General features: G+C 33.3%; 1 protein-coding gene, 1 long non-coding RNA gene and 1 pseudogene across 4 annotated transcripts; 1 reads left to right on the top strand and 2 right to left on the bottom strand.

Moving 5' to 3' along the window:
* Nucleotides 1-386: 386 nt before the first annotated feature.
* On the top strand, nucleotides 387-3,199 carry LOC104776718 (RHOMBOID-like protein 10, chloroplastic). Of its 3 annotated transcripts, none has more exons than XM_010500826.3 (9): nucleotides 387-709; nucleotides 870-1,135; nucleotides 1,248-1,302; nucleotides 1,397-1,477; nucleotides 1,574-1,670; nucleotides 2,396-2,463; nucleotides 2,553-2,651; nucleotides 2,734-2,775; nucleotides 2,846-3,199. In XM_010500826.3, exons 1-9 carry the CDS (start codon nucleotides 551-553, stop codon nucleotides 2,999-3,001), a joined length of 1,023 nt encoding a protein of 340 aa, XP_010499128.1. In that variant the 5' UTR covers nucleotides 387-550; the 3' UTR covers nucleotides 3,002-3,199. The 3 variants fall into 3 exon arrangements, 2 of the variants coding, with proteins under 2 accessions (XP_010499128.1, XP_087358953.1); XR_015591501.1 differs by having other exon boundaries at nucleotides 496-709; nucleotides 2,388-2,463; XM_087502827.1 differs by having other exon boundaries at nucleotides 503-709; nucleotides 870-1,130.
* On the bottom strand, nucleotides 2,626-5,293 carry LOC147946773 (uncharacterized). The gene is made up of 5 exons (XR_015591504.1): nucleotides 5,107-5,293; nucleotides 4,874-4,939; nucleotides 4,379-4,453; nucleotides 4,149-4,277; nucleotides 2,626-3,165 (listed from the first exon to the last, which is right to left on the bottom strand). It is a non-coding gene; the product is annotated as an uncharacterized LOC147946773 (long non-coding RNA).
* A 3,005-nt stretch (nucleotides 5,294-8,298) lies between these two features.
* On the bottom strand, nucleotides 8,299-9,222 carry LOC147946772 (uncharacterized; annotated as a pseudogene).
* Nucleotides 9,223-10,492: the final 1,270 nt, after the last annotated feature.

The raw sequence follows: 10,492 nt of genomic DNA, 5'->3' as shown, positions 1-10,492 counted from the left end.
ATAGGGGAAATAAAGTCCACATTTATGAATATTTTAGTTATTTATTCTTTAGGGAAAACATGAATTGAAATAACAGAGTTGTCCTTTTCTACAATCTTTTAGTAGTTAATACTTATCTAATTAACATGTTTTTGTTGACCTTATTAGTATAAGATTTTGTTGTTTTCCTTAAGAGCATTTATATGATTTGATCTCAAAAGTTCCATTTCACCTAATTTTACTAAAAATAAAGCAAATACTAAACGTAACTACACATTTGTACATAGACAAAATAAGTATTCTCTATATCTATTCATGGTGTAAACAAAAAAAAACATAATCAACTATTTTATAAACTAATTTTACAAATCCTAACTATAAAACTGAATAAAAAATAATTAATCATTAGGTCAATTTCGGTTAAACGGTTCGGTTTCCTATAATTCGAATTGGAATTGGGTTCGGTACAGGTAAACCGTAAACCAATGCAAGAAGCGAAAAAGGTGTAAAAATCAAAGGTCCCGTAGTTGGAAAAAGTCAGAGAAACGTGAAGGAGGAGGAGGAGGAGGAGATGGTATCATCATCACTGTCATTATCTCACCATAATCTCTGGCCACCGGAACCTGGATCTACGGCGTTTCGAGGTCTCGCAACCGTCGTATCCTTACACGCCTGCCACCATGTTACCCGTCACCTCCGCCTTAGCTCCCATCTTCGCTCTTCCTTTCAGGTTCACCTTACTTCGTCTCTTATCTCTTACCTCTCCCCAGTTCGAGATTAATTGTAGCTCTTTCTGTTAAAATTGCCTCCTCTGATGCTTTTGATTATATGGAAATTGTGAAATTGCACAAGCTTTGAAGGTTAAAATCTCATTCTGTTTGATTCGACAGAAACTGCAGCTTTTTTCTGAAGCAGCGAGGTTGGAGTTTGCAAGATACCAAAGAGTGATTCTATTCAATGGAGCAAATCTTCTCAAGTCTAGAGTTAAATTGTCACCGTCTTCATCGTTTGTATGTTTCTTTAATGGTGGAGAGAGTAGGATTAATAACCCTAGAGGAGGAGGTGAGGAAGGATCATCGAACCATAAGGAGGTTACCAAGAGAAACACAGTTAACGGACGGCGATGGACCAATGTCCTCCTTGCCATCAACGTAATGTAATGTCTTTTTTGGTTTGATAATGTTTTTGCTATTTGAGGAATGCTTTTTGATCAGGTTATGAGCTACAAAAGGCTTATTATGGATTTCATTTTGTGTTAATGATGTCAGAATGTATATTGCACAAGTTGCATCAGATGGGAGAGTGCTTACATGGGGAGCCAAGGTAAACATATACAGAGACTTGATTAAAAATGTTGAGACTGTTTGTTTTCTTGTTGCTGCAAATTGATATATGTGGACGTCTCTTGTTGCTGCAGATAAACAGTTTAATCGAAAGAGGTCAGCTATGGAGACTGGCTACAGCTTCTGTTCTTCATGCGAATCCTATGCATCTCATGGTCTGTTTCTAAACCAATCTTTCAGCATTTGTTATTTCTTATCAATGCTGCTTACTGTATGTATGGCTAAACTGTTTGTTTCCTCTTGGGTTTTAGATAAATTGCTATTCTTTGAATTCTATTGGACCGACTGCTGAGAGTTTAGGTGGCCCAAAGAGATTTCTTTCCGTTTACTTGACATCTGCGATTGCAAGTAATTAATGGCTCATAGTCTTTCTTTGATGTGGATGAGTATGTTCCTTTGTTTCGAGTTTCCTGACTCACAGAACTAGGGCTGGGCAAAATAACCGATAACCAAATAACCGACCGAAACCGAACCGAAAAAAACCAAACCGAACCGAACCGAAATTCTTCAAATACCCGAATGGTTAGTAAAAATCTATATCCAAACTAACTGAAACCGAACCGAACCGAACCGACAATTAAATGGTTAACCGAAATATCCGAAAACCTAGAAGATATCAAATATTATATACTTAATATTATGCAAAACTATAAAATAAACTTAAAATATAAATTATTTCTAGATTCAAAACAATTAAATATTTTAAATAATCAATATATGTAAATGTTATTATTTTGAATTTACAAAGTTAAATACTATTTTGTAAAATTGAATCCATATTTTTCCCTTTTTTGTATTTTTGTTATTGTATATTTGGTTAATTTTGGTTATATTCGGTTAGTTTTGGTTATATTTGGTTTATTTGGTTAATGTTAATATAATTTATGTTAGTTATGGTTATTTATTTAAATAACCAAACCAAAACCGAACCGAACCGAACCGAAATTTCAAAAATATCCAAATGGTTACTATATTACTATATCCAAAATAACCGAAACCGAATACAACCGAACCGAAACCGAATGGTTAACCGAATGCCCAGGCCTACACAGAACCCATCTTAAGAGTTCTAGGTTCTGCAATGAGCTACTGGTTCAACAAAGCGCCATCAGTTGGTGCTTCGGGTGCAATTTTCGGATTGGTAAGTCCCATAAAAACCATATGTCTTTGTTTCAGACTTCTCTCATACAGATGAAGTTTTGTTAAATGAATGTCCTGTTATCCTGGTAGGTTGGCTCGGTAGCTGTATTTGTTATAAGACACAAACAGATGGTCGGAGGTGGGAATGAAGATCTAATGCAGATAGCTCAAGTTATTGCTCTAAACATGGTAAAGAAAGAAAACTGCTACACCAGAATTATAAATTCGTATAATATCTCTCAAATTCTAACAAGCTTTGATCACTATGCAGACAATGGGTCTAATGTCCAGACGCATAGATAACTGGGGACATGTAAGTAATCCAATAGTTTTTTTTTGGATCAGTGACAGTGGTCTGACAAAAATATCTCTGATGAATTCAGATTGGTGGTTTACTTGGTGGAACTGCAATGGCATGGCTTCTAGGACCACAGTGGAAGTATGAATACACGACAAGAGATGGCCGGACAGTCTTCAAGGACAGCGCTCCTATTCCGCTTCTTTTGCGGTGGAGAAACGAACGGCGAGGACGGCTTTGATTCAAGACCAAAGGAAGCTGAACATTTCTCAGTGCCTAGTGAATATAAGGATGGATTGAATGATTTGATTCTTGGTTTAACGTATTCTATTGTAAAAGAATACTGTGGACCGGAAAGATCCTCTAGCATGATGAACTAATTACGAGTCCGAGCTTACGGCACACCTTGCATTCAAATAATTGATTAGTTCTTACGAAAGTTTGACTCCGATGGCAACCAAAACAAGGAAACAAAACATCTTTTCTCATTGACATGATTATTTTATCTAATTAACATCTTAAAGTTATAATTATTATTTAATGAAGAATACCAGTCTTAGACCTAGACCATCTCCAATGTATCTATTTTTTCCTCTAAAATAGAGTAACTCTATAATATAGCATGAGTTAGTGTAAAAAAATAGAGATGAGAATAGAGTTGGTTCTATATATAGAGTAACATGGAGCACAATATTGCTCTATAATAGACTTTCAACTCTAAAATAGAGTGGGGTTAGAAATATCTTAGAGTTATAGATAGTTAAGATACTAATAGGGATGTTGTTAGGGGTAAAAAAGTCCAGTCCAACCGGAACACCTATCAGTCAAAACCCCAAATTTCAAAAAATCCTATGGGAGCTCTAATGGGTAAACCCAAAAAAACCCCATTAAATTTCGGGTTATCCGTGGGTACCCACATTATATATTGAATTTTTTATTTCTTTGAGATTTATATGTATTTGTATAATATTATTAATTTCATACGTAATCAGATGCTATTAATTTTAAAACTTGCTTCCTACGGTCAGATTTTCACAAAGACAACTGTTGAACCTTTCCCTAGACTGTGTACTGGACAAAATACTGATTTTATGAAAATTTAGAGGCAGCTTTTTCACATACTACCAATGAGACCTCAAGTCTATGCTAGGAAAAATATCCTTCTAAAGACTAGGAGACTTCATTCTCGGATAAAAAAACTACTTGTGTAGTATGTGAAAAAGCTGCCTCTAGGGATGAATGTGAAAAAACTGTCTCTTGTGTAGTATGCGAAAAAACTACTTGTCAAAAACTCAATAAACATCTTGGGAAGAATAATCATTACTTTCATCGTATTAAAGCAACTAAGCAAGAAACATATGTCCATCCCAAAAACCAAGTAAACTTACACTAAACAGTGAATCCAAACTGGTATGTCCTTCAACAATTTCTTGATGAGCTTTCGCTCTAAATATACTTACACTTGTCAAGAAATCCAAAAACATATTGAATTCTTTTCCAGGTACATCCCCTAGGCTCTGAAAACACCCAAAGAATGTCATAAAGGGATAAGAAATGAAAGCCAGAAAAAATAGACAGAAACAAGAAAAACTCCATGTGATCAAAGATATGGTCTAACCTTTTTGATTAAATCGGTTGTATGTCTTTTTATTTCCTGTTTAGGCTTTAACAGTTCCCCTTCAAGAGGAAACACCTACATGAAAACACAAAATCTATTAAAATAGGATAAGATATACAAAACCTTTCCAAGGGATTCTCTCCGTTCACAATTTCCCATTAGCTTTGCATTATTAGAAAAAAATAATATTACATCTCGTTCTATAAGATATGTTTCCTCCAACAATCTAAAAATTCGAAAACAAGAACGAATCCTATAAACATGCGTTAGGTATCAGCACCAATACCTACTCGGGTAGATTTGGGACAGTATATATATCTCTTACCCGATCTTAGCAATAGAACTAAAAGATTACACGTGACACAAGTCTAGTTCATTGTTTAGATGGGCAAGCAAAAAGAACAATACAGATGGTGAAGACCAAATTTAACTAATTTTCATTAAGTAGCATCACGACTATAAGATGAATTAGAGTTCAGAAGAAATCAAATTTACCCTTTGTATCGTGCTGAATCAATGAGACAAAAGCCTGGTGCACAACATCATGCTCCACCAATTCCTCTATTTGGATTTAGAATTTTGTCATTTTATATTTGTTTGGGTTATTTTTAAAAATAGACACCATGAAAGGGTATTTTTGAAAAGTGACATAGAAAAATGGATATTTTTGAAAATTCCCCAAACAAATTAGGTAGATCAAGCTTAAATAACACAAAACTCAGAATTACCAGTATAAGAACACCAATTATCTTAGCTATCATCTCAGGTGTATCCTTGCAGAACAATGGAAGCCGTGTTAGAGGTAAATTCTTTTAGAAGTGGTGGAGAAAGTGTTTTGTGTATTCGATAGAGTAGTTTAGAAAAATAAAACTTGTATTACTTTGATGTTAACTTGGAACAACTTCACAACATCTTAGTTACAAATGAGAGTAGGAGAAGGTATTTATAGCCTCCAAATTACAAAATATCTAGAATATTTTAATCCTTAATCTAGATTATTCTATCACAATATCTAGATTATCATAATATAATTATCTAGATAATTCTAATTAAATATCTAGATTTTTTATGTTTAAGGAGGTGATACATTTTTCTAGAACTTTTAGATATTTTTTTAAGGAGGTGGAGATTTTGATATCTATACTAGTATTTTTGCAGCAGTTTTGGCTCAAAAATACTTTTTGGAAAGTTTTTGCATTTAATGCATTGACTTTAATATTAGTTACCAAAAATTTCAAATTAATTATAAGTAAGGTTTAAAAAAATAAGAAAATCTTTCTACCTCACTCAAACATAAATATATGATTCCTTTTCATTTTTATTTGAATTTATATTTAAATTATCTTAAATTATTCTATAATACAAGTTAATAAAAATTGTATTTTTTCCTGCATATGATGTAATACAAATTTTTAAAAACGGACATATATTACTCAATTTACAAGAAATGCTCAACCGTTTTAAGAATTCTAAGTATTATAAATATTTAAACTTTATAAGAAGCGTCAATCTTATAAAATATAAATGGTTACAATCTTAATAAATAACATAGCAACTCAAGCTAATATTTATAATACAAAACAATAAATACAAAACATTAACATGATATAGTGCGAGTTAAAATATCTCTGGACGAAATTATATAGCGGGACGGTTTTGTCGATATTTATATAGATTTAAAGTATCATTAATTTGGTGTGACACGGGTAAAACATCATTTCATTGTTTTGTTAACACTATCGGTATATCTAATTAAATTGATTAAATAAATATTATGTAAAAAACAAATTATATTATGGTATTATATAGTTTAAACTTTAAATCATAAAATTAAAAATTATTATACAATTATAACATATTTAACCAACAAATAAAATTTATAATTTAAATGTTTGAGTTATAAATAATTTGCACCGCGGTGTACCGTGGGTCCTAATCTAGTTTCTAGATAAAACTTGTCAATTTGTGTGTTCCAATCTCTTGTTTTAACCCATAAAGTGCCTTCTTTAACCTCAAAACTTTGTCTTCTTATCCTTTAACTATGTAGCCTTGAATGTAAACTTCTTCGTCAAGGTCTCCATTTAAGAAGGCTGACTTGACATCCATTTGATGTATTTTCCACTTGTTTTGAGCTACCAATGAAATAATTAGCCAAAGACGAGCAACAAGAGCAAATACTTCATGGTAGTCGATTATGGGTCTTTGACTATATCCTTTAGCCACCAATTTTGCCTTGTATCTTTCCACAATTCCTTTAGAATTTTTCTTTGCTTGGTACACCCACTTCACACCGATCGCATTGTGTGCATTTAGAAGTGAAGCTAACTCCCCCATATCATTCTTTTGTATAGCCTTTATCTCTTCATCCATGGCATTTCTCCAAGTATTTTTTTCAATAGCTTCTTGGAAGTTCAAGGGCTTGCACTCCGCAAATAAACAAAATAAAGTAAGGTTGTCTTGATTTTTGGTTACCTCGTAAAGCTCTTGTAGACTTCTAAAGCATGGTGTCCTTTCGCTCGTACTTTCTTCTCCTTGAGAACCCGTCGGTGAAGTTGGTGGTGTAGTAGGCTCTTCTCTTGGTGGCTCCGGGTCATCTTCTCCAAAGTGTGGAAAGAGGTTATAATCTTCATCATTTGACTTCCAATCCCATTCTCCTTCTTCGTCGAACACGACATTTCAAATTATAATAGCCTTCCTCGTATCGGGATTGTAAAGCTTGTAGCCTTTCGAGTTGTTGTCATAACCAATGAAGATGTACTTCTCACTTTTGTCATCTAGTTTGGTCCGCTTCTCATCTGGTACATGAGCATGAGCTATGCTTCCAAAGATTCTTAAATGAGAAACATCGGGCTTTCTTCCGCTCCAAGATTCTTGTGGTGTCTTACCCGAGACACTTCTTGTTGGAGATCGGTTTAATAAATACACTGCACATGCGACATCTCAAGAATTGTTCCTTTGGTAGTCTTTTACTCTTAAGCATGCTCCTTAGATGTGAACTCTCCTCCACGTTCAAATCTCATAGCTTTGATCACAAGACCACTTTCCTTTTCAACATGGGCTTAAATTTTTTTAAAGTTCTCGAATACCTTGGATTTTTATTTCAAGAAATAAACCCATGTTTTTGTTGAAAAATCATTAATAAAGAGAATGAAGTAGTTACTTTTACCAAGTGATTCTGGTTTGATTGGACCACACACATCAGTGTGTATTAACTCCAATGGCTTTTGTTCTCTTGTGCTTGACTCCTTTGGAAAACTCATTTTGAATTGTTTTCCAAGTAGACATCCTTCACACACCTGATTTGGATGATTGATCCAAGGTAGCCCCCTCACCATTTCTTTCTTCGAAAGTAACTCCAAACCTCCAAAATTTGAATGTCCGTATCGAAGATGCCAAAGCCAAGACTCCTCTTTGTGCGATGTCATTTTGAATGTTAAGAACAAACATTCTATTTTTAGACATCAACACTTTAGTAATGAGATTACTTGTGTGGTCTATTATATAAAGGTTATTATCTTTTAATCAAATATCATAACCTTTCTCTAAGAGTTACCCAAGGCTCAAGATGTTTGTCTTCATGGTTGGAATATAGTAAACGTTGTAAATAAATTGATGATCTCCATTCGTTAATCGAATGAGAATGTCTCCTTTGCCTTGTACCTCCATCTTCAATTCATCTCCTAAAGCGACGTTTCCTTTCACTCACTCATCAAGCTCCACGAACATGTTTTTTCTCGCGACATGTGATTTCTTGCACCAATATCAAGGTACCATTTATTATTTTCTTCTCGCTCATCCTTCTTGTAATTAGCCATTAATAACATGTCTTCTTCTTGAATTTTTTATTCAACGGAGTTGGCCTTCTCCTCGACTCTTTTGTTACTAGGAGCTTTACATTCGGAAGCATAATGTCCAAACTTTCAACAATTGTAGCATTTTACACTTGATTTATTGTACCTTGAATTTGAGCTTCCTCTCCCACGACCTCTTGAGGATTTTTCACCTCTTTGACTAGTGTTGTTTTCATATGGCCTCCAACCACGTCCATTTCCATATCCACAGCCTCGACCTCGTCCTCGTATATGACCACCACCTTTTCTTTGATAACTTTGTCCAATTTCTTCTTTAATGTTATTAATTTGCATTTTTTGTACTTGTTCGGCAATGTCTTCCTTCTTCTTCTTCTTTTCTTCATAAGCTTGTAATGATCCAAGAATTTGCTCCATTGTCATGGCCTCCAAATCTTTTGTCTCTTCAATAACGGTAACGATATGCTCAAATTTTGAGTCTAATGATCTAAGAACCTTCTCCATAGTTCTCACATCAACTAGCTTCTCGCCGTTTCTTTTGAGATTATTAGTAAACCAAAATTGTTATGTTGTGTTATTTCAAAAGATCTTATTATTATAGAATCCTCTTCATTTAACCACCAAAACTCTTGAAAAATAATCTGAGACGAGTTCACCTTCCTTTATTTGTAAAGCTTCAAATTCTCCTCTTAGAGTTTGAAAACGCACCTTCTTGACTTGATCGGCACCCTTGTAAGATGTTTGAAGCTTCTCCCATGCTTCTTTTGTTGACGTAGCTCCAACGACCTTCTCGAACGTATTCATCTAATCCTTGATAGATTAGACAGAGAGCCTTCTTGTCTATCTTTCTTGAGTCTCTCAAACTATCCTTTTGTGTTTGAGGGAGACTACCTTCATTCTCTGGTTCAACATACCTTTCTCAACTATCTCCCACACGTCATGTGCTCCTAGGATAGCCATCATTCGTAAACTCCAATTTTCATAGTTGCTCTTTGTGAGCACTAGGACTTGGAAGGGAACACATTTACTTGTCATCTTCAGGATCTTCAAGCTCTGATACCACTTCGTTGGAAATAAATTCTTTTAGAAGTGATGTAGAAAGTGTTTTGAGTATTTGAGAGAGTAGTTTAGAAAATAAAACTTTTATTACTTTGATTTTAACTTGGAACAACTTCACAACATCTTATTACAAATGAGAGTAGGAGGAGGTATTTATAGCCTCCGAATTATAAATATCTAGAATATTTTAATCCTTAATTTAGATTATTTTATCACAATATCTAGATTATAAGGACATCTCCAACCTACCTCTATATTTGCTTTTTAACTCTATTTTAGAGCAAAATATACTCCAACTCATCTCTATTTTTTCCTCTATATAGAGAGGAACTATATTTGTTCATCTATAATAGAATTGGACTTTTTTATTTATAAAATTGTCCTTGAAATTTTAACAATTTTATATTTATGATCAAAATAAATAAAATATATATTTAAATAGTTTAATAATAATTTAATGAAGTGGAGGTTTTGTATTAAACAACACAATACTGAAAGTTTGTAGTAAGATTTGGTTTGGTACAGAAGCATTACTCTTATGTTTCACAACTATAAGCGTTCAATTCGCAATCCAATCCGCAAAAGCTAAGATTTGCTTATACGACATAACATTTATAAATGTTAAAAATTTAAATAATATTATAATTTTATGAAAGTTTCACAAATACTAAAATAAATAGGTTAGTTTGAAGCTTTTGTAAGTAAAAGGTATTAATAGTAAAATAAAAAAGGAATCTCTACTGAATATTTTTTTTTAGAGGAAAAAATAGAGGTATCCGTTGGGGCAAAAGTCACCTCTATTATAAAGTTCCTCTATTTTAGAGGTAAAAATAGAGAAAACCATTTGGAGATGGTCTAATAATATAATTATCTAGATAATTGTAATTAAATATCTAGATTTTTTATGTTTAAGGAGGTGATACATTTTTCTAGAAATTTTAGATACTTTTTTTAAGTAGGTGGAGATTTTGATATTTTTAGAGAAAATTTTAGAACTTGGATTTAATTACAATCTTGATTAAAAATCAAGTTTAATTCTCAACAAGCCCGTGGATGGCTTGAACTCGGACCTACAAATAAGCAAATAATACTGTCTTTTTACAAAAGAACATATATCACAATTCACAACCAGAAAACTGAAAATTGGGTAAGACGAGGTCGTTTATCATCTATAAAATCAGAGAAAACTGGCCAAATATGTAGTATAAGTAGTGAGTTTTTAGATATTTCCAAACAGAAACTGCAA

The sequence above is a fragment of the Camelina sativa genome, chromosome 3 (genome assembly GCF_030686135.1).
Source record: "Camelina sativa cultivar CO46 ecotype springtype chromosome 3, ASM3068613v1".
NCBI classification, from domain to species: domain Eukaryota; kingdom Viridiplantae; phylum Streptophyta; class Magnoliopsida; order Brassicales; family Brassicaceae; genus Camelina; species Camelina sativa.
Note: the sequence above shows the minus strand (reverse complement) of the source record. Positions and strands in the feature narration are given on the sequence as shown.

Bases quoted from the DNA above. Each gene is read 5' to 3' on its own strand.
- LOC104776718 (XM_010500826.3), top strand. From the start codon at position 551: ATGGTATCATCATCACTGTCATTATCTCACCATAATCTCTGGCCACCG. The intron at 710-869 runs GTTCACCTTACT...TTGATTCGACAG, and splicing joins ATCTTCGCTCTTCCTTTCAG to AAACTGCAGCTTTTTTCTGA. The intron at 1,136-1,247 runs GTAATGTCTTTT...TAATGATGTCAG, and splicing joins CTCCTTGCCATCAACGTAAT to AATGTATATTGCACAAGTTG.